Source organism: Thamnophis elegans, chromosome 11 (genome assembly GCF_009769535.1).
Source record: "Thamnophis elegans isolate rThaEle1 chromosome 11, rThaEle1.pri, whole genome shotgun sequence".
NCBI classification, from domain to species: Eukaryota; Metazoa; Chordata; class Lepidosauria; order Squamata; family Colubridae; genus Thamnophis; species Thamnophis elegans.
Window position 1 is genome coordinate 8,261,487 of NC_045551.1, and position 24,735 is coordinate 8,286,221.

The following is a 24,735-nucleotide window of genomic DNA, read 5'->3' on the forward strand; positions in this document are numbered from 1 at the left end:
CCCCAAAAGTTTATGGGTTCCACCCTAACGTTTAAAAATGCCCACGAAAGGTCTTAGATTAACCAACCATGGGATCCTCAACAATATTCTTGTCCTATGGGATATGCTAAATCTTTTGTGTTACTTTTCTTTTGATATTTGTTGTTTTTGCCTGTTTTTGTAGTATATAGCATCTGATACTGTTTTGAATTGGATGGCCATATACATTTCACTAATACTTGTTTCAATGCAGCCTTAAATACAAATTTATATAAAATATAAATTAATATTACAATATTCTAGTGTACAAGCATCTGTATTTCCAAGCCATTATAATTAACCAGTAGAAAAAGACATATGAATTATGTGTGTCAAAACACAGTTAGACTGTACAAAGGCCTATTTGATTCCAGTATATTAGAGTTTAATTTTCATAATAAACCACTAACATACATGACTGTTCAGGAACCATATAAGTTGCAAAATGTAAACTATGACTGAAAATGGCCTGGATTTAACAACAATTCACCTTCATTTGCAATATCTGTTAAATATTCCATACCTGGCTTTACCTCAGGACAAAGGGCACAAACAGGTTGAGCAGCTTACAACACAGCAAGTTAAAACATTATGCATTCTATCCTCTGTAAATCAAAGAAAACATCTACATTCATCTCAATTCAGGACATACCTCATTGATCATTATTTTAAGAACCTTCCTCCCACACCAAATGAAAGCTAAATTGACTGCTATTACATCACTCCATCCTTTGGTGTAAGTGGAATGCCATAAAAAAACTTATCAGCACAGTATCAGCTGTTTGTCTTGAGAGGCCCCACTAACATTTGTCTCCACCACACCTGTCTTTGCAATTTACCAGTCTTAAGATTCAGTTGTCTATACACTCCAAGAATACCAAAAAGAAAATCACAGGGAAAACCAATATTAATACAGAGCAAAGTCTCTGCTTATTTAGTTGTTATATACTCCCACCTCTGAAGAAGTCAATTACATCATACTGCTGATGGCTTCTCAGAAATATAAAATCTTTGTGAAAGCAACCTTTGACAACACAGGAAGCAGCATACTAGAGTTATGATACTAATAGAACACAAATGCTACAGCCCTTATTTTTTACTCAAAGTTGTATGTACCAATGTAAATCTGTTCTGACCCCCTCCTCCGTCCAGTAACGAAGGCCGAGACAAGCGTAACTGGAATGTCCTTAATAGCAAGACACCAAAACCTCGGTAGCTGAAAGCCAAGCAGAACAAACAGACAAGGACTTTGGCAGCAACTCAGACAAACTCAGGCAGCAATAAACCCAGATAAGGCTTGGCAGCAATCCAGCCTGCCAAGCTCACAGTAATATCCTTCAACATTCAATCCTATGTTGACTTCTGCAAAGAGGACCGTGTGCACAAGTAGCTTTTTATAGTCTGGAGAGGAGCCTAATGACCACCAGCTGAGTACAATCACCTCCTGTAATTGCGTAATTGTTCCTGATGCCTAGTAGCTCTTCGATGGCGTGCATCCAGGAACAACTCACTACTGGCCTCTGGCTCACTCTCCCTTGTCTCCTCCCCACTGGTCCAAGGCTCAGGTGCCTCCTGGTGGCCAACCAGCCTCTCTGCGCCCTGCTTGGAGTCAAAACCCTGTCCAGGGTCCTCCACCTCCTCCAGAGCCAACTCAGAAGGGCCCTCGCTGTTGGAGTCTGGTGGCAGCTCCAACGGCACCTGCTGGGCCACAACATAAATCCTACTTTTTTTTTTCTTACCTTGGAATATCTAGAGATATAACCTAGAACCCTACAAATAATTGTGATAATACAAGAAAAACATAAAATAATTAGCAATATTTTGTTAATTTTAAATTTTACTATACTTTCGCATACCCTCCAAATCTTCCTCAATGTGTTGGGGGAGATAAAGAATGTTGGGAATAGTACAAATAATCCTGGTAGAATCATCCAAGACTTGAAGATCATCCCAACTGCCCAGCTAAACAAATAGCACCTATAGTCGAGCCAGTCACTGTCTTTCAGCCCAACTCACCTCACAGGGTAATTGCTCTGGGGAAAATAGGAGGAAGAAGAAGTGTTAGGTATATCCATGAGTTATTTGTAAAAATAATAAAGACGGAATATAAATATATAAATACTGTATTCAATAGCAGCAATATATGAAGTTACTTGAGGTACAAGGACATTTTAATAGCTAAAGCATAGTTCATCTCAAAGGCAATGGAAAACCAAAGCAAAGATCTCAGCACAGAAATTAAAGTATTTCAGGCAACTATTAGACAAGAAAAAATATTACAGCTTTATCTAAAAAAATACTGAAGAATAAAACAGACTAGGAAAATCCAAGGAAAGCTTTCCTATCCAAGGAAAATCAAAAGTCTTCCAAAAATCTCTGAATTCAGATGCAGGCTGCAACCTCAAATTGCTATACTATAGGACATCAATAGACCAATAGTAACTAATTCAAAGAAGATCACAGAAAAAAGGAAGGAGGAATTTGGTAGTAGCTTCTAGTACTAGAAGATGAAGTTAGACCAGCATGCTGGTCACTACCAAGTAGGAAGGCTAAAATAATTGATAGAATATCTAAGGCAAGGATGCCAAACTCAAGGCCCATGGACTGGATCGAGCCCGGGGTGCTTATATCTGGCTCGTGGGGCCAGCCTGGAAGTATCAAAGGAGTGGCCACTGTGCTTCTGCAGGCCAAAACAGGCGGCGGCGGAGGGGGGATGCGTGCAGGTCCCCCCCGCCGCCTGTTGTTGCCTAGCAGAGTACTGTTGGAGGCCAGGAAGGCTAAAAATGGGCCACGCGGAGGCTCCACATATGCAGAGTGCTACTGAAGGATTGGATTGGACTGGATTACAATTATGTGGCCTCAAGTAAGTGCCTGATCTGGATAGAAAACAAGCAACATTTAAGTTAATACTACAGTTTAATGTCAGATTTTACCTACTGTAGGTCCATTTAATCTACAATCTATAATTGACGGGCATTTCTATTTACTATCCTGGAAATTTACCTCTGCTGTTAGATCTTTGTATTATCATGTTATTTATGCTATTGTATTTTTATTATTAGTTGAATAATAAAAATACAAGAGTATAAATAGCTTTTCTGCTTGGAAAAGCTATTCACTGTTAAACAAGAAGGTATACATTTAGAAATAAAAAGTTTAGTGGATTATGAAGATTAAGTATGTAAATGTTTGCCAATAATATCTGGTAGAAGAGAAAGAAAAATGGTTATAGTAAAGAACTGTGGAAATAAAGGAGAGAAGGGGGAAAATGCATCTTGAGCCGGTGTCAAACGTCCACCATGGCCACGGCCACCCCCAGCCACACACACACAGACACACACAAACAAAAATTTGGTTTTTTTCCTTCCTCAAAAGCATATAAACAGGGAAGTTCAAAGATTTGAATAGGAGGATGCGAAAGAACTCCCAATTACTTACAGCTTCCAATGTGGCAGCCTAGAGGTACAGCTATAGCCTGCAACTCTGGGAAGTTCCCCATAGATAGAGGAAGCACACCAGACAAGGCAGCTAATTGATAAAAACAAGCTAAGGAAATAAGAGAATTCACTCCCCACCCCCACAACCCTAACTAAGACAGAATGTGGCCAACTAAAATGCACTGATTAGCAGACTCTCCTACCTCCTACGAGCAAGAATATCTGAATTTCTGAAAACGCACTGAAGTCATTCTGTAGTTATGACAAAGCACAAAATAAGCATTTACCAGATGATAAATTGATCAGAATGCTACCTATCACCCTCTACTCCAATCTTCCCAAATGCCACTCTTAACCTTAACTTGCTTATTTTGCCAAATGAACAATGAGCAAATTTTCAAATATTTGCACCTGATCAACATTTTTTCTAAGAATTCTTTTTGGAACCCTATCATTCTAACCCTAGAATGATTCTCAAAATGAACATAATTCTGAAGGCTCGTACTATGGTTTGTACCATGCTAATTTCTCTCCTTTTCTAATTTCAACAAAATTGAAATTTCCTAATTATACCCAAAGTAGTGTGTGTGTGTGTGTGTGTGTGTGTGTGTGTGTGTGTGTGTGTGCGTGCAATTTACTAATTGCAAATTTATGAAGGGTTCTACAAGTTGACATTCTGTGCATCGTTTAAGATCTGTAGCACACCCTAGTGGAAAAAATGGAAGTAATTATTTCCTGAGGTATCATTCTACTTTGTAATTTACTAAAATTGTTTTAAATCCCACCTTCAGAACATTATTGTTTATAGTTCTTTTGTTTGTATATATTAACATATAGCTTTCTATAACATTAAGTGTAGGTACGAGTGAAAGTTATAGTAACCAGTAGAGGTACGAATATCTGATTTCTTGTCAGTTTAGCCATAGAGTTCAAATGAAATCCAACATTAAGCAAACAGACTTCTACTGACACAGAAATGACATTTCTCATCTCTTTTCCAATCTAGGTAATCCAGCTATTCTGAAATCTGGGAGTAACAAGTAGCTAAAATATTTTAATAATTTATTTAAATAGTAGAATAATACTAGCAAAAAAAGTCAATGTTGCCACATGTAAACTTTCCTGTAATTTTTTGAACAAAGAGTAACTTCTGTTTAGGGAACCCACCACAAACAGAAAAGTTATTTTACTCATGAGAAGAAAGTTCCCCAAGATCAAGAAGAGCCAAGTTGTGCCACTCTCATCTCAGTTCTTTCAGAGCGTGATCCACAAACATGATCCAAGGTCTCTCGTACTGTGTCTTGACCTGAAATCTAACTGGAGAGAATGCAGATTATTTGCTTTATCCAAAGCTCTTTGAAACTACAACCTGCCTTTATCTTCTAAATAAACTTGGTAATAAAGAGAAAGTTGGAGCCTAGAGAAAAGTCATCCAACAACAATTGCTGGATCCAGCAAAGGGATTTTTAGTAGGGTATGTACATTCATTTCTTTTGGAGAAGATGGCACTCACACAAAAAAGCATTAACCATCACATGTACCCATCACACGCTATCTCTCAGGAAATTTTAATCAATCAAGGAGATCATGGATGAAGCAGACTGACTTTAGTCAGTAGAACTCAGGATCTTATTCACTTTCTTAAACACTTCCCAAAATAACCAAAGTCTCATTTAATTTACATGGCCTTGCCCAATAGGAGTGCAGTTTTAGACAAATCTGATCAATTTTATGTACTAGATAATTAAGGACACACCCCATAATGACACTGCAGATGTTCCTGTAGTTCATGTGGACCCAGTAGAGAGTTCAACACTTTGAGTAGGGATGTTAAGACAGCTACCTATGGATGCAATAAGAATGAAGAATTCTTATCAACACAATGTAATATCTGATATGGGCTCTTACAGATATTCAGTCAGATTCAGACTTTATCTTTTGCCAATAGTGTCCTAGGCATCTCTTCTGTCACTCCATTCCTGAGACACCTCAGAAAACCAAGAAATTCATTGGGATCTATGACTAAGGAATGGCCACATATACTGTATATACTCGAGTATAAGCCTAGTTTTTCAGCCCACTTTTTGGGCTGAAAAAAGCCGCCTCGGCTTATACTCGAGTCAGTGAAAAATTTGCCCGAAATGGAGGAGAAAAAGGGGCGGGGCCATGCTGCTGGGTGACACTCGTGAATGGCCCAGTGCCCCTGTGAGTTTCCCCTCCCTCTGTGTCAGTTTGCCGCGCAGCGCGCACCGCACCATCCCCCCTCCTCACGTTCTAATGTAATGCAGGGCTGTCTTACGATTCCCCTTCCTCCCCCTCCTGCCGCTCTGCAACGATGTCCCACCTCCTCCTTGTTATGGCAAGCAGCCACATAGCGATGTCCCACCTCCTCTGGTACAGTGATCCAATGATAGGAATCACTGTGCCGTGTGTCATAGGAGGCGGGACATCGCTCCCGCGGCTGCACGGGACATCATCATCACAGCAGGACATCAGCATCATGAGGTGAGTTAAGTATTTCATTGAATACACCGCTAGTTTACTGTTTTTCTTTGAAATAAATATTCAAAAACATTATTGGTATCTATTTTTATTTTTGAAATTTACCGGTAGCTGCTGCATTTCCCACCCTAGGCTTATACTCGAGTCAATAACTTTTCCAGTTTTTTTGTGGTAAAATTAGGTGCCTCGGCTTATATTCGGGTCGGCCTATACTCGAGTATATACGGTAAATAATCTAGTCCAAGGTAGCAGCCACCTGTCCATTCCAGGTGGCGATTAATGCCTCAGTTGAACTATCCGTCAGATCTTCAAGTAGTTACTTTAGAGCTTTAGTGCTTATATTCACACAGAAAAGGAGCAGCTTTCATTTTTTTCCCAATTTTTTATTTTATCAATTTCATATATACATTCACAATTATATGATCTCATAACTGTTATTAATAATATGTATTTATAACAATTTTTTCCCTACAGTTGACAATATACTTGAAAATTGCTTTCTTACCATCCCATAGATCCATCTTATCTTACAACGGTCCTACTTCTTCTTCCCTCCCTCCCTCTTTCCTTCCCTCGTTTCTTCTCTCCTACTCTCCTTCCTTCCCTCCTTCCCCCTTCCCTCCCTTTCTTCTCTCCTTCCCTCCTTCCTTCCCTTTCTTCTCTCCTTCTCTCCTTCCTTCCCTCCTTGCTTCCCTCCCTCCTTCCTACCCCCTTTCTTCTCTTTCTTCTCTAGCTTTCATTAATTTGTGTGAGGAGACAAAAGAAGTCCCTGACATGCGAGATTTCATTCTTGTCTTCAATGAAGATTCTAATCTAACCAAGAGAAGTGTCTGATCCATTAGCAAATCAGAGTAAAAAAATATGAAACCAATGATTTATTGCTGAGCTCCTGTATGTTCAGAGGTGAGTCTAGACTGTGCACTCAGTTCTGAGATTTGAATTTTATTCTGGAGTCTCTTATGTTATTGTATATCATTATAAACTGCATTCTCTATTATACTAAAGAAAAGAGCAAGGTGAACAGGTCTGATCGTAATGTCCCCATAATGATCTTAGTATACTGTAGTTTCACTGTCAACATAAATAAGCCTAGATTGAAAGAGATGCCTGAAGATCAGAAACTAAATAAACAATGTTTACTTCATAAACACAAACATCTCTGTATATCAATTCCCTGGAATCATGCGTAGCATAATCCTGTGTTCAAGTTCTCCTTTTGAGTGATTAGTCAGAATGACAACAAACTGATGGGTTAGGCCTGCGGTAGACCTCTTAGTATCTCTTTCTGACTACTGACCATATATCAGGGAGATCTAAAAGATGCTTCCCTATCTGGAATATATCTTCAGTTCAATCCACCATAGTTCAAATACATCAGCTTAAACTCTCAGAAGAGCTATATTTTTTTGGTACACAAATACTTCAGATAAATAGAACTTGAAAATGTAAAGAATCGCAAGTCAGGTTTTCACTATTTTATAGTACACCCATCCAATATCCCACAGTAACAAATTAAAAAGTATAATATAGAAATAAACATTGCTAAATTTAGATTTTTTAAACACGAATCCAAGAAAAAAAATGAATAAACAAGAAAGTCTTTGTAGAATGAAGCTCGAAATCAGGAGCTTGAACTGGGTTTGTTCCAGTAACAGAGCCAAGTTCTTTAAAATAGGCTCCAAAAGAAATTAAAAGGTCATCTTTCTAAGAGCAACTCATAGAAAAGACCAATCAAAATGATCGGAGAACTAGAGCAGTTTTGTTGCAAGGAAAGATCTCAGTGGCTGAGTTTTTTACTTTAGAAAAAGCCAAATAATGATAGTGGTTTATAAAATCAAAGCACCCCATTCTTGCAATGCGCTTCATGAGACCTCATTTTCAAAATTGTATGCACCATTCATTCTGCAAATCAAGCACCCGGTTTTTCATGATCCTTTGGAAAGCTTCTGGTATTCCCCAGGTCTTGCAAGAACAGGGTTGCTGGCATTCTCCAAATAATACACTGGCTTGGAGAACAACTCTGAGTTCTAAAGGAAAAGAAGATAGTGGTTTTCATATTTTTGAATTCTCTGGTGTATTCTAAAGAGAATGAAAAATACATTAAATTTCAACACAACTCATTGCAATAATTCAACATTTAATATCTTGAATGTCAAGGTTGCTACTTCTGTTTCACTTAAAAGTTGCAATGAAATTTCCAAAGCAGATCATGCTAATACAACAATTCTTGTCTTGTGGTTTACAAACCCTGCCAGAAAGAAACCTCAAAGGGTTTGTAATGTAGTTAGTTGCCCATTTATTCCGCAGAAATTATCTTCAGAAATCATAAGGGCATTATTTTCTGATAAGGAATGAGCCATTGTACAACACTATATGAAATTTACAGCAGAATAAAGTTCAAGGTGATACTGTGAATACTGCAACTTATTATTTTCACTGGCCAACCAACAGAGGCCCTCTGATTTACATTATTAGAATTTGTGGGTTTCAGGCAAACTGTTATTTAGCAAATTTGGAGTCTGGGGAGGTTTTAAGGAAAAAAATGAGTATAAAAACTCCCAAGAGATTTTGCACTCTTGGTTCCTATATTTTTTAAATTTGCAAATTTTACTATGAAACTGAAGCAATGTTGCTACCAAATTTCAGCAGCACAATTTTATGTCATCTTCCAGGGTTGGGATTGATTTATAGTGAGAATTAGAGCAGTTCGGTTCCACCCCCGCCCCCACCTTCAAACCTCCCTCCTCCATTTGCATCTTTATTTCTAGAAAAATAAACATCCCTCCTACACACACACACACACACACACACACACAAACACACACACACAAACACGAAAATATGCTCTACTGGGTCGCAAAATTGCAAGTTGAGTGCCGAGGGTTTGGAACAGCCTGAAACTAGTCTTCTGTAGTAATTTTCTTGACTGCAGTGGATACCTTCCAGTTTAAACTAAGATGATTAATTGCTGCTCAGTGTTAGCTCTAAATCAAATTGTAGTTGATTTTCACTTTTAAACTATTAAAACAAGGCAGCACCACAAATACTGAATTGACTTTGTTTTAACAGGCCATTGTTAACAACTTACCTCTAAAGATCCTAAAATCCTTTAATTACAATTGCAATCAGAAATCTTGTTAAAAGTTGTTACACTCGTCAGTCGAATGCAGCTGACCAAAAAAATCTATTTTCATTTCCAGTCTTTTTCCTTTGGGTGGGGGAAATGATATCAGAAGGAAGAGCTTAAATGTTTGTATTACACTGATATAGAGAATTTTTCAGTTGTTATTAAAGTGAACAGCCAATGAAACATTCTTGACTTATAGCAGGGGTGTCAAACTTGCGCCGTCACAGCATCGTCACATGATGTATCACAACTTTTTCTCGCCTTCACTAAATCGGGTATGGGTGTGGCTAGTGCATGACGCATCCCGCCCACGGGCTTGACACCCTGACTTATAGTATACCAAACATCAGCAACCCACAAGGCTGTAAAAATACATAATCTCAAATTATGCTAACAAAATTAAGTGCACCCCTAACTATAAGAAGAATTCTAGGATCATGGGTAACAAGAAATTAAAAATAAGGGAAATTTTGAGAACAATTATAAAAAAAGCAAAAGAATAAAGGAAATGGCTAACCCAATCATAGTAAAAACTAATTTTCCTGCAACAGTTTGCATGTTCAAGGTTTGGATTACTGCCTAGCACAATTAAAGCTGTTCAAATGCAAAAACACAGCATGGGTATAGTCTTCATTACAACAGGGTTTTCCCAAGTGGAAAAAAACCTCATCTCTAAAGTATTAATTAGATTCAGCCAAGTTGTAACTAAGCTGCTAGGTCACTTCTAGAAGGCCTGTGTGTCTTTAAAGTGATGCTGTGCTCTGTTCTTGCAGCAATAGCAGACTTAACAGTAAGCTTCCCTCTATCCACGCAAATTTGTAATCCTGATATGATTTACAGCTACACTACTTACTTACTTACTTACTTACTTACTTACTTACTTACTTACTTACTTACAATTCAGGGTTATATCCTGCAGCATCGGATGTAAATTTCCATTAGGAATTTAAGGTAGAATGTATTACACTCCGCCATGGATACATTTAAGGTTTGGAAAGGATTTGTTTTTTAAAAAGTGCAAAATTGCTCTTATTTTTCAAACTATTGATAAGCTACATAGTAGAAACAGTTTTATATCAAGCTAAACTTTGTAAGTATGAATTACAACTTCTGACTGCTCTGTGTTTTAGTATGAACAGGCTGTTCTTCCCCTTCTGCAGGTATAACAGTGTTTCATTTCATTTCCCTTTATTTGTATGCCGCCCTTTTCCCTGGGGGGACTCAGGGCGGCTCACAGTTCAAAAAAGGGGGGGGGAGGACAAACAATTTTCCGACATGAAGACAGTACAACATATTAAAAGAAAACACAACAGTCACACAATTCGGGTGGGGTTAGAATCTTAACCCCAGGCCAGCCGGGATAGCCAGATCTTTAAAGCAGCGCGGAAGGACTGGAGGGTGGTGAGGGTCCGAATCTCCACGGGGAGTTCATTCCAGAGGGTCGGAGCAGCCACCGAGAAGGCTCTCCTCCGGGTAGTTGCCAGTCTGCACTGGCTGGAAGATGGTATTCGGAGGAGGCCTAATCGATGCGATCGTATCGGTCTAGTGGAGGTAATTGGCAGTAGGCGGTCTCTCAAGTACCCAGGCCCACTACCATGAAGGGCTTTATAGGTGATAAGTAGCACCCTGAAGCGCACCCGGAGATCAACAGGCAGCCAGTGCAGCTCGCGGAGGATAGGTGTTACGTGGGTGAAGCGAGGTGCACCCACGATCGCTCGCGCGGCCGCATTCTGGACTAGCTGAAGTCGCCGAATGCTCTTCAAGGGCAGCCCCATGTAGAGCACATTGCAGTATTCCAGCCTAGAGGTCACAAGGGCACGAGTGACTGTTGTGAGGGCCTCCCGGTTCAGGTAGGGACGCAACTGGTGCACCAGGCGAACCTGGGCAAATGCCCCCCTGGTCACAGCTGACATCAAAAGTATAAATGAAAGCCTTTTTTCTGAAGTCCAACATTCAGTTCTATTCAATCAGACAGCTTAGACATGTAATTTGTGTGCAATTGATGATATAAATATAAAAACATGTGCTCTATTTTAAACCAACCTGCATTTACTTTTTCTAATCTAAAAGTAACAGAGTAGAGATAGTCCTCAACCTACAACCACAACTGAGCCCAAAATGTATGTTGCTAAGTGAGAAATTTGTTGAGTTTTGCCTCTACAACTTTTCTTGCCACATTTATTAAGTGAATCACTGCAGTTGTTAAATTAGTAACATGGTTGTAAAGTGAATCTGGTTTCCCAACTGACTGCTTATTAGAAGGTTGCAAAAGGTGATCACACGACCCAGGGACAGTGCCATCGTCATAAATGTGAGTCAGCAGCCAAGCATCTGAATTTTGATCACATGTCCATGGGGATGCTGCAACAGTCATAAGTGTGAAAAATGGTCATAAGTCACTTTTTTCAGTACCATTGTAACTTTTAACGGCCACTAAGCAAATTATTGTAAGTTGAGGACAGTGGTGGGTTGCTTATCCCGTTCCAACCGTCCTCGTGCACGCGCGCAGTTCACGCATGCGTCTTAGACACCTTCGCGACGCTCCAGCTGCTCGCGGAGAATCGCACAGGCACTGTATGTGCCATGCGCCTGCGTGGAAGCGCAGAAGCCTTCAAAGACCGGTAAGGAGCGCAGGCGGGCGGGTGGGCCCTTCGCTGTTCCTGGAAGTTACTTACTTCCGGGTTCGCCAACCAACCGGTTCGCGGGAACTGCCGCGAACCGGTTGAAACCCATCCCTGGTTGAGGACTACCTGTATTAATGGCAAGGTTTTCTCTTTCTCTGATTCAGTCAGAAAACTAGCAACTGGCCTTGATCTAACTAGAGATCTTACAGTAATCTTATCCTGCATCATTTCAACCTCACCAAGGAAGGTCCTACAACAGGTTCTCTTGACCATTTTGCCCACAATTGTGCTATTGAACGCTGTAGATTTCTGATTACCTATGAACTAACAAACATTCACCAGACCTAACACTGCCTTTTCTATTTTAGGATCCCTCATCACCCTTTTTCTGGACTGAAACCAACAATCTATCTTCAACAGTCACTACAGCTGTGTCAATGTTAACCATGTGAGCTGCTGTCCAAGACCTTCACTTCCTATCTTCTTCTTCCTAGAGTCGTCCCTCCCTCCCTTTTGTCCATCTGTATCTGCTACTCTTCCTTCTCATATTTATTTATATAGCCTTTATTGTCATTGTATAAATACAACGAAACATGGTTGAAATATGAGAACTGTTATCCATCAGAATTTAAACTAATGTTTATTCTTAGCTCCTTATGACTAAAGCAAAATCAGGAAGTAAGTGAAGTTTATTCAGTCAATGACCAATAAACTGAGGCAGAGTCAAATAGAAAATACAAGTTCTTAAAACATCTCAAGTTAGAGACAGAAGTAGCATAATAGCATATTATGATAGCAAAATGAAATCTCTAAGACCAGAGTAATTCTCAAGAATTACTTAGTTTTTTAACGTTAAAACTGTAATATATAAAACTGAAGCACAATGAAATTAAAACCATTACAAAATAACACTTCAATTATAATCTATAAAACTACAGTGCTATGAAACTGAAAAAAAAACAATAAACTTATCCCTTTTGCTTTATCTTCATTGGTTTCAAATCTAAAAAAAAATGTTTGTCCAATATTTCCACTTGTTTGCATAATACAGGTAAAATAAGATTGGTTGAAAAAGGACAAAGTAAATACAAATATTTTTGTTAAAATATCTGTGTGTATAAGTTTTGTGAAAAGCCAACAAGAAGCTGTTGATAAGAAACGCCTCCATCACATCTTGTCATCCCCCAGAACAATATCTTTGTGAGATGGAAAGATATGTATATACTGAAGAGATTTGCACTAAGTCTTTAAATAGAATAGAATAAAAGAGTTGGACGGGACCTTGGAGGTCTTCTAGTCCAACTCCCTGCTTAGGCAAGTGGCATGCAGAGCCATCTCTCCAAGCACACCAGCCGTCGTCTGTTGCTCTTCCGGATTCCAGTGCACCAGCTGGTCTTTGCACGCACAGGAGCACCAGAAACCAGAGCAGCAGCTTCCCGGTGCGCATGTGTGCGCTTATGGTTTTCGGCACATGCAAACATGCCAGCCAGTTGGTCTTCACATGTGTATGCGCACTAGAAACCGGAACACCAGGTGACCAGAGTGCATGCACATGCTGGAAACCAGAAGCTCAGCTTCCCGTTGCACACATGCTCACCAGGGAACTGCTCTTCAGGTTTCCAGCGCTACCGTGTGCTCCCATTTAGGCACTCGTTGCCGAAATGTTTTGCCAACATTGCCCCATGCCATTTCAGACAAATGGTTATCCAATCTCTTCTTAAAAACTCCCAGTGTTGGAGCATTCACAACTTCTGGAGGCAAGTTGTTCCACTGTTTAATTGTTCTAACAGGAAATTTCTCCTTAGTTCTAGGTTGTTTCTCTCCTTGATTAGTTTCCATCTATTGCTTTTTGTTCTACGTTTTTAATATGTTTTAGCCTCCAGTCCCCTAATCATCTTTATTGTTCTTCTCTGCACTCTATTCTAGAGTCTCAACAACCTTTTTACATTGTGGAGACCAAAACTGGATGCAGTATTCCAAGTGTGGCCTTACCAAGGCATTATAAAGTGGCATTAACACTTCACATGATCTTGATTCTATCCCTGTTTATGCAGCTTGGAACTGTGTTGGCTTTTTTAGCACCTGTAGCACACTGCTGGTTCATATTTAAATGAACGTCCATTAGGACTCCCAAGATCCCTCTCACAGTTACTACTATTGAGCTAGGTATCACATATACTCCACCTGTACATTTTGTTTTTCTCGCCTAAATGTAGAACCGTACTTTTTTCACCACTGAATTTCAATTTGTTAGATAGCGCCCAATGTTCAAGTTTATCAAGATCCTTCTGTATCTTAAGCCTATTTTCTGGAATGTTGAAAGCTTATTTACTAAGTTGAAACATTTTTTTTTACATTTACACATTAAAAAGCTATTATATAAATTAATTTCAATAGGTTTTTTTTCTATTAACTCTTAGCAGCTGGTTTATACATTTTAACTTAAGAGACAGATGTATGTATGTATGTATGTATGTATGTATGTATGTATGTACATATGTTGTATTTGTGCTGATAAATAAATAAAGGGAGACTAGTATAGATCTATTTCAAGCTATTTAGCTCTCATCAGCTAGTCATACCCTTACTGAGATTCGAACCTGTGCTGTATTGCATCTTAGGCAGAGGTCTTAACCATTAAGCCACAGGTCCTCCTCCTTATCATCATATATATATGTTGTATTTGTGCTGTATGTAACAAAAAAGGCAACAGTAAAAATATTGGGTTTCTGCCTGGATGGTCTCTTGTGACGAGCCGAAGGACAGAGAATGGAAGTAGTGATCTTCCTCCCATTTTTGGGCATACCCGGGGGTTGTAAAATCTAATATACATATACATATATACATATACATACACACACACCTACATGTGCTTATGAGTCACACAAAGACAATCTGGGTTGGGACAATTGTTTCTCAACCCAGGAAAGATTCAAAGGTATTTTTATCACTCATAGAAAATATATTTCCTCAACAATGACTGTCTAAAAAACCTGTACCATCTTTACAGTCTTACACCATTTGCAATCCTCTCTCCAATTTCACATGTAATCATAACGTGCCAATGTTTCTGACTGAACATAAAACAAAAAAAGCAATTCCTCTTTCTAATAAATGGAACTTGATGATCAAGAGGGATACTTTAAGTTCTATTTTTTTCACCTGGTCAGTGGAAAAGTGTTTATAAAAAAGAAACCATTGTTTATAAGAAAGAGGACTCACAGAAGCGCATGTATATTTTAAAGATACAAATTACAAAAGTTAAGAACAAACAAACATTGGATAAAATATTAAAAATTACTTAGTTAATATACTTCTGATATTGGCCAAGAAGCTCCAAAGACTCAAATCTAACAAATACTAGGACTGAAAGAGCCTGAAATACAGGAACACAAGCATCAATCAAGCTGTGCTTAGAATGTGAGCCCTGAGCACAAAAATATATGCGCACTGATTGTAAGGTCTAGGTACAGTCAGGATTATAGATAAAAAAAAACTTTTATAGAACCATAAATGTAAGTACAAATATCCCCATGGGAACAAGAAAATGGATATAAATAAAATCACAAAGAACAGAAGGTGGCAAACTTTAATAAGAAAACAAAAGACAAAGAACAAGGAAGTGATGTTAAAAAAAAACAGGGTATCTACAGGTGAAACTCGAAAAATTAGAATATCGTGCAAAAGTTCATTTATTTCAGTAATGCAACTAAAAAGGTGAAACTAATATATGAGATAGACTCATTACATGCAAAGCAAGATAGTTCAAGCTGTGGTTTGTCATAATTGTGATGATTATGTCTTACAGTTCACGAAAACCCCAAATCCATCATCTCAGAAAATTAGAATATTATATGCAATCAATAAAACAAGGATTGTACATAGAACAATATCGGACCTCTGAAAAGTATAAGCATGCATATGTACTCAGTACTTGGTTTGGGCCCCTTTTGCAGCAATTACTGCCTCAATGCGGCATGGCATGGAAGCTATCAGCCTGTGGCACGCCTGAGGTGTTATGGAAGACCAGGATGCTTTAATAGAGACCTTCAGCTCTTCTGCATTGTTTGGTCTCATGTCTCTCATCTTTCTCTTGGCAATGTCCAATAGATTCTCTATGGGGTTCAGGTCAGGCGAGTTTGCTGGCCAATCAAGCACAGTAATCCCACGGTCATTGAGCCAGGTTTTGGTGTTTTTGGCAGTGTGGGCAGCTGGAAAAGGAAGTCAGAATCTCCATAAAGCTCGTCTGCGGAAGGAAGCATGAAATGCTCCAAAATCTCCTGGTAGACGGCTGCATTGACCCTGGACTTAATGAAGCACAGTGGACCAACACCAGCAGATGACATGGCTCCCCAAATCAACGCAGACTGTGGAAACTTCACACTGGACTTCAAGCATCTTGCAGCGTGTGCCTCTCCGTTCTTCTTCCATACTCTGAGTCCTTGGTTTCCAAATGAGATGCAAAAGTTGCTCTCGTCAAAAAAGAGGACTTTGGACTACTGAACAACAGACCAGGTCTGTTTTTCTTTAGCCCAGGTAAGACCCTTCTGACGTTGTTTGTTGTTCAGGAGCGGCTTGACAAGAGGAATATGACATTTGAAGCCCATGTCCAGGATCCATCTGTGTGTGGTGGCTTTTGATGCACTGACTCCAACCTCAGTCCACTCCCCAACACTTTTGAATGGCCTTTTCCTGACAATCCTCTCCAGGCTGTGGTCATCCCTGCTGTTTGTGCACATTTTTCTTCCACACTTTTCCCTTCCACATAACTTTCTATTAATGTGCTTTGATACAGCATTTTGGGAACATCCAACTTCTTTTGCAATTTCCTTTTGAGGTTTTCCCTCCTTGTGGAGGGTGTCAATGATGGTTTTCTGCACAACTGTCAGGTCAGCAGTCTTTCCCATGATTGTGATTCTTACTGAACCAGACTGAGACCATTTAAAGGCTCAGGAACCCTTTGCAGGTATTATGGCTTAATTAGCTGCTTAGAGTGGGACACTTTGAGCCTAGAATATTGCACCTTTTCACAATATTCTAATTTTCTGGGATTGTGGATTTGGGGTTTTCATGAGCTGTAAGCCATAATCATTGCAATTATGACAATTCACGGCTTGAACTATTTTCTTTTGCATGTAATGAGTTGATCTCATATATTAGTTTCATCTTTTAAGTTGCATTACTGGAATAAATGAACTTTTGCACGATATTCTAATTTTTCGAGTTTCACCTGTACTTGAAAACTGGAGTCAAACAAAAAGAAGAATTATAAATTTTTTGTTAATTTTACCTGTAAAAAAGTCAACAGAAGATTGGATAGATTTCGATAGATCCCTTTCAGTCTGGATTCAAGCCTGGCTTCAGCACGGAAACTGCTTTGGTCGCACTGACCGATGATCTCTGGAGAGCCAGGGATGGAGGTCATGCCTCCGTCCTAGTGCTTCTTGACCTCTCAGCGGCCTTTGATACCATCGACCATGGTATCCTTCTGCGACGGTTACGAGAGGTGAGGGTGGGAGGCACCGTCCTTCGGTGGTTCTCCTCCTACCTCTCGGACAGGTCGCAGTGGGTGTTTGTCGGGGGGCAGAGGTCAACCCCTAGGCCCCTAAAATATGGGGTCCCACAGGGTTCGGTCCTGTCCCCCCTCCTGTTTAACATCTACATGAAGCCGTTGGGTGAGATCATTCGGCGGCACAGGATAAAATACCATCAGTATGCAGACGATACCCAGTTGTATCTGTCCGCCCCGTGCCAACTCAGTGAAGCGGTTGACGTGATGTGCCAGTGCCTGGAGGCTGTCAGGGTCTGGATGGGGGTTAACAAGCTTGCGCTCAAACCAGACAAGACCGAGTGGCTGTTGTGTTTCCCTCCCAAAAATTTGGCTAGTATTCCATCACTCAGGCTGGGGTGTGTATGAAATTTTACACCCCTCAGACAGGGTTCACAATTTGGGAGTCCTCTTGGACCCACAGCTGACTTAGAACATCATTTGTCGGCTGTGACCAGGGGGCATTTGCCCAGGTTCGCCTGGTGCACCAATTGTGTCCCTACCTGAACCGGGAGGCACTCGCAACAATCACTCATGCCCTCGTGACCTCAAGTCTGGACTACTGCAATGCGTTCTACATGGGGCAGCCCTTGAAGAGAATTCGGAGACTCCAGCTCGTCCAGAATGCAGCCGCGCGAGCGATTGTGGGAGCACTTCGGTACACCCACGTTACATCTACAACCAGTGCGAGCTGCACTGGTTACTGATTGGTCTCCGGATACGCTTCAAGGTGCTAGTCGTCACTTATAAAGCCCTTCATGGTATTGGACCTGGGTACTTGAGAGACCGCCTGCTGCCAATTACCTCCCAAAGACCCATTAGATCACACAGATTAGGCCTCCTCCGGGTTCCGTCTACTAGCCAATGTCATCTGGCTACTACCCGGGGGAGGGCCTTCTCTGTGGCGGCTCCGGCCTTTTGGAACGAGCTCCCCGCAGAGATTCGGACCCTCACCTCTCTCCAGGCCTTCCGAAAAGCCGTTAAAACCTGGCTGTGTCGGCAGGCCTGGGGTCGATGAGTTCCCTTCCCCTCTCGAATCGTGTGGCTGTTTTAAATTCCCTGTACTTTTTGTTGTAGTTCTTGTGTTTCCTTTCCCCTCCTTGGGTATGTGCGCCACCCTGAGTCCCGCCAGGAATAGGGCGGCATATAAATAAAATGAACCTTGAACCTTGTTTTCATAAAAACAGAAAGTCAAGATAGCAAATGAAATCATGCTGTTCAGAATGCAGGCTCCAAGGGCAAGTGGTTTCTAACAGTCTGAAATACCATCCTCTTTTATTCTACAGTAACAGACAGCTTCCAACAGTAGTAATAAAAGAAGGAGGAACAGATTGGAATAGGGTAAAAGAATAAGAAACATGAAGATTTCAACGGACATTGTCTATCTCTCACTCCACTGTGCTAAAATAAACACTATTGCTCATTTCATTTATCTTCAAGAAAATCAATGAAGAACTATAAAACAGTTCTGTGTGTTTCCAATAGCATGCACATTACATCCTTGCTACATGAGCTGCATTGATTACCAATTTGTTCCTGGGTCCAACCAGAGTGGCTGGTGTTGACTTTCAAAGCCCTAAGTGCCATTGGACTGGGTTATTGGAGGAACCACCTCTTCGCAATTTCATCGGCCTGTCCCACCAGACCTAATGAAATGCATATGTTATGGGTTCCACATCTAGGGACTCGTGTTTGGCAGTCCCGAGGCAGCAGGTCTTTTCTGCTATGGCGCCTATATTGTAGAATCTTCTCCCCTCAAAGATGAGATCATTCCTGAGCTTTCAAAGCTCTCTCAAGCTCTGGTTATTCCAGCAGGCCTAGGGACCCTAGGGAAAAGGTGGTTCCACTATTATTAACATCCCTCCATCTATTATTTTCTTTAGTTCTCTGTATTTTCTTTAGTTGGTTAGTTTTATATTTTCAATGTTTTAATAATTAGAATATAATGGTTTTAGGTAATGGCTGTTTTATATTTACTGTTTTACTGGATTAGTGTCACTTTCCATGAGGTAGGTGGCTAAATAAATTTAATTAATATACAAAACATTTAGTTACTAAAATTGAGCCATACATTGTTACTTACATACTTTTAATAGCTGATTAAGTAAACCATATTACCAGTGAGATTATAGTTGGGGAAGACAAGCAAACTAGAGATCCAATTCCATATTAGAATATATTATGAAAAGGCTTATTCCAATTCCAAGTTCAAAAGTCTGAACCAGAACCATAACAACTATTATATGGATAAATTAAATATCACAATAATCTAATGTTGGTCTTGATGATATTATTTGATGAAAAACCTCAATTTATGCAATCTGAATTTATACAATATCAAAATTTATATGTGATAGAAATTTATATAATCTCAAAAAGACTTCAAGAACAAATACAATACAGATAATTCCAAAAATTGGTACCAAATTCAATTTTGTGTCATAGTCAAAAAGAATTATCTGTATTTTTAGTACATTTTTATGGGGAAAAAAATGAAAAGTAATTCCAAGTTAGCAACATTTTCTGGTTGCAGGTACAATTGAGCTTGTCATGAATACTGTTTCCTTGTTCGACTGTAGTAGGTAAGAATTTGTTTCCACATCTGCAACTTGATTTCAATAAACTGTGGAATGAGATTGAGAGGATAAGCAGCAAACTAGAAGCCTGATAGGCTTCAGGTCAGTGATTACTTTCCTCTCTGCTTGGTATTTTAGACAAGAGGTTTTCAAAATTACTCAAGCTGAGAATCTGTTAGTTTTTTTAAACAATCTGCCAGAACCCCTGCTCTAGAAACAAAGCTCTAGTGAGAGAAAATTGGCTGGGCTTTTTGTCCTTAGTCTCTCATCGACTTCTCTCAGAACCCTAGGACTTCACAAAACAGTTTGAAAAGCTGGCAGACAATGGATTCCACAGTACATCAATGGAATGGATGTTGCTTCCAAAGTGAACAGTGAGCTAAGGGTAGGAAGAGACTCCTGAAATTCAGCATAGCAAAGCTGGCTATTAAGAAAATAGTAAAATGGGTAAAATGGCTAACTGATAAATGAAATGCATCATACCACTTGCCAGTGAGTCCTACACGAACCTTTTAAGAAGACAAAACCTATAAAGCCTTCAATTGCTAGCTACAAGGAAATGTTTTGTAGTCCGTAACTGAAGTTTAAATCCTGAGAACTTCTTGTTCTGTCATGACTGTTTAAAAAAAAAACCCAAGCAAGGACATTTTCTTAGATTTCCAATCATAGGTTCAAATGCATTTCCTGACTCCCAATCCTACAACTTTATTCAATGATCAACCAGAGAAAGATATCGTAAGTACATGTCTGTGTCTGCTCTCATTTACCAAGGCTTGATTCTGGTTAGCAATCTATTTGGGAGAGTGTTTTTTCCTCCTCAATTAAGTATCATATCTCTCCTCTGAGAGAGGACTGTTTCTTGTTCTCTGAATGCCTCCTGCCAAAAAAAACCTATGCCTGAGTTCTATTAAATAATTTCGTTGCATTACTTATCATGATGAAATAGTAGTGCTTATGATTTGAATTGCTATCTAGTGGGAATAGTAGTAAGATCATTGCTACCGATAATAAGGGAGCGAATTAAAGGGGACACTATGTTAGCACTTGTAAGGGTTGTGATGTAAGAAGATACGTTATGAGCATGTCCACATTGTTGCAAGTTAAGTGATTCCTCCATATACAGAGAGCACAATATCATTTATTAGTACAGCTATAAGGTTTTAACAATATTTCCATATATTTTCTCCCAGTCATGGTCCATATGGCTTTTACTTTTTAATTGGTTTAATGTTTTTGTAATGTTTTGTATAATTGTTCAACTTTTTTGCATTGTTTTAATAGTAAGCTGCCCAGAGTCATGAATGGGAGATAGCAGCTGTATAAATTGAACATACAAACAAATATATCTACATTTAGTGCCCTTCTGGGGTTCTCACTGGTGTGCTTTATCTTTCTATACTACTCAGTAGAGGACATGGAACAGGGGTGTCAAACTCGTGGTCCATGGGCCGGATGCGTCACGTGCTGGGCTCGCTCCCACCTGGTTTAGCGAAGGGGGGGAAAGTCCAGATATGACATGTGATGACGTGACATAGAAACTACATTGCTAGCATATCACCCCCAGCAATATGGCATGCAGTCACCATAAAAGAACAAGAGTGCAGAAAAAAACAAATTTTCTTCTCTTGATGCACCATTAAATTAAATACCATTGGACATGCCATCTAATTATCTTACCTATATACATTATGTATCCTCAGGGGACTGACCTGTGTAATTGGCTTTCATATCACACATGCATAATGAGTTCTTCAGAACAAGATGTACAATTGAGGTTCCACAGCTCAAGGAGTCTAGGAAAATGGGGTTTCTGAAGCTTAAAAGCCACAGTTGTAAATTTGAAAATTTCCCTATCTGCCTGCAGCAAATACACAAACTCTTATTTCCTTTTGTATTCAGGCTGAATGCAAGTATCACTTGTAAAAACTCAAATTACAGCAAAGCAAAATATGAAACAGGTACACAAAAACTACTTCAAATTTTCAAATGCCATACAAGGTTGCTGAATAAATACTATTTGGCAAGTTCCAAATCAGATGCAAGATACAACATAAATAAAATGATGGTGATAATGGCCTATTTGGGCTTTCTATAAAGATCACATGGACTTCCAACCACAGTAAAGATGTACATGACCCTAGGATGTAATATTGCACAATATAATATTTTATTGTGTCTATTACAACACCATAAGAGAAAAATAGTAACAGGAGAAACCTTCTTACCTTGCTATACCAATAAGGTCCAAAAGCATTGGATCTCCCACCTTCCTTTTTGCATAGCCTCCCAGTTAGAGATGCTAGCTTTTTTGTCTTCTGTTCTCATTAATAATAAAAGTCATAATGAAACAGGTTGTTACCCCTGAGAACAGTATCATCATTGCAATTCATCCAAAGAATACAAAAAAGAATCATGATAACATGACTATCACAAAACTAGGGGGGGGGGAAGAACATCTGGGGCACTTTCTGGGCTACATGATAGGAGAACTTTATAATTGCACTTTGCATGCATCTTACCAACATTATGAATATACTAGAAGCATTTTAAATGTGACCATATGACAGAAAGCACCATTTCAGATATTAATGAGGAGATAGGCAAGGAAAAATATCACTTCAATTTTATTATGACTACAAAAATTAACAAACGGGGGAAGTAATATTGTACTCATGAAGCAAGGATCTCACGTGAAGTACATTCAGACTGCAAAGAAAGCACCGTGTTAGAAAGGTCCCAACCATCCATAAATATAACCCCAAAGGCTCATAAGCCTGGACAGTACCATACATGCATCAATAAACCTATCTCTCTTGAACCTTCGTGGTCTCAAGTCCTGTTCCTTTCGTAAGTAGATTGGGCCAAAAAAAAAAGCCTCTATTTGCTGCAACATTACTAACATAAAAACGACTCCTAACAATTATCAGTATATGCACCCGGAAAGTAAGCCAAAAAGCAAGTTGTACTTCTGAGAAATACTACACACGTGTCATAACCTGAAGGGGTAGCCATGTTGTGTGTCCTCTTGACACTTGGATTGAGCATCAACTCATCTATGGGGAACAAGAACTTTCCTATACAGAAAACCCCCTTCTTGAAATGCATGAAGCTGTTTCTTAAATATTAGTTTAGTTTAGTTTCCCTTTATTTGTATGCCGCCCTTTTCCCTGGGGGGGGACTCAGGGCGGCTCACAGTTCCAAAAAAAGTGGGGGGGGAGGGAAGGACAAACAATTTTCCAACATGAAGACAATACAACCTATTAAAAAGAGCACACAACAGTCACACAATTCGGGTTTAATCCGTAAAAAATGAAATAAATAAATAAATAAATGGCGGAGTCGAGCAGGTACAACACGCTTCTTCCCCTGAAAGTGGCTTCTATTGTCACCTATTCCAGTGTTTTTCAACCACTGTGCCGCGGCACACTAGTGTGCCGTGACATAGTGTAAGGTGTGCCGTGGGAAAAACACTTTATATATAGTCAATATAGGCACAGAGTTAAATTTTTTTTAACATTTTCTAATGGTGGGGTGCCTCGTGATTTTTTTCATGAAAAAAGTGTGCCTTTGCACAGAAAGGTTGAAAAACACTGACCTATTCTATTGTCCGCCCTGAGTCCCTCCTGGAGAAGGGCGGCATACAAATAAACCAAATAATACAAATACAATCTGCTTAAACCGGGAATCCCCATCCATTAGTTATCAGACACTGAAGGCGGCACAAGGGGGGCAAGGCTGCTGCTGCTACCTGCTTGGGCGCTTCCCAACGGCTACCAGATGAAGCAAACCTTTTGTCTATTGTCGGGAAAATTAAGTTGGCACGTTTTTTAAGGCGGGGGGGGGAGAGAAAAAGCACCAGCCCTGCTTCGTGACATCCCCCCCCCCATTTCCACCACCCCCCACCCCATTTCCAGCCTCTGCTTTTGTGCCACACCCACCCGCCTCCAGCATCTGCCGCAACCCCACTCCCCTCGCTTCTCCTCCCCTTCCTCGCCCGCCCTCCCTCCCCCCACCTTACCGTGCTGGGTGAAGATATTGAAGCCGCTGTCGGCAGCTCGCGCCGCGGCCGTTTCTCGCCTCCGGCTGGCAGGCCTACCACTCCCGCTGCTATTACTCCCGCGAAGCCCTCTGGGTTGGGACTGTGGCTGCTGGGCGAGAGGCAGGAGCTGCTGCTGTTGCGGCGGCGGCGGCGGCGGCTGAGGCTGATGTTGAAGCGCGGCGGCACCCGGCTCGCCGACGCGGCCCACCTGCTGGCCCATCCCCGCTCTCCTCCCGTCCTGGGCCCCCGCCAGAGCCCTCCGTCTCCTCCTCCTGCTGCTCACATTCCGCCCCGCTACCCCGCTTTAGGAGCTTCCCAGAGCCGCTCTTCAGCCTCCCTTTCCCCACCGTCCTCGCCGCCGTTCTCCGGACAGGCCGTCACGGACTCGCCCCCTCAGCCCCCGCAGCCGCCATCTTAACCACCGAGCTCGGGGGAAAAGGACAGAACGACTCCCTCTCTCCCACTCTTCCCACCTCCGGTCTTCCAGGGATGTCGGTAGCTCCTCCTGGCCCCGCCCGCAGCCCCGCCCCGAATCGCGGGTCCTCGAGACTGGCCCCGCCCATTCCTCGCACACCTCGGATCCTTTCTTTGCCGGCTGGCTGGGAAAGCCGAGAAATTGTATTTTTTATTTTATTTTTTTAAATGCACCAGAAGGTTCAGATGAAACAAATGCCCTCGGGTTATTCCCGGTTCGCAATATCCCAGGGTAAATATATGAACATAGCAATAGCAATAGCAGTTAGACTTATATACCGCTTCATAGGGCTTTCAGCCCTCTCTAAGAGGTTTACAGAGTCAGCATATTGCCCCCAACAACAATCCGGGTCCTCATTTTACCCACCTCGGAAGGATGGAAGGCTGAGT

The 24,735-nt window shown here is 40.6% G+C and overlaps 1 protein-coding gene across 1 annotated transcript in view; it reads right to left on the reverse strand.

Moving 5' to 3' along the window:
• The window catches only part of LOC116514955 (tyrosine-protein kinase ABL2-like), a 40,456-nt gene extending 16,141 nt beyond the window's left edge, over positions 1 to 24,315 (reverse strand). Inside the window, exon 1 of the mRNA XM_032226802.1 lies at positions 23,851 to 24,315. Coding sequence (XP_032082693.1) covers positions 23,851 to 24,091 — 241 coding nt within the window. The 5' untranslated portion in view covers positions 24,092 to 24,315. The remainder of the gene's footprint in view (positions 1 to 23,850) is intronic.
• Between the last annotated feature and the right edge of the window lie 420 nt (positions 24,316 to 24,735).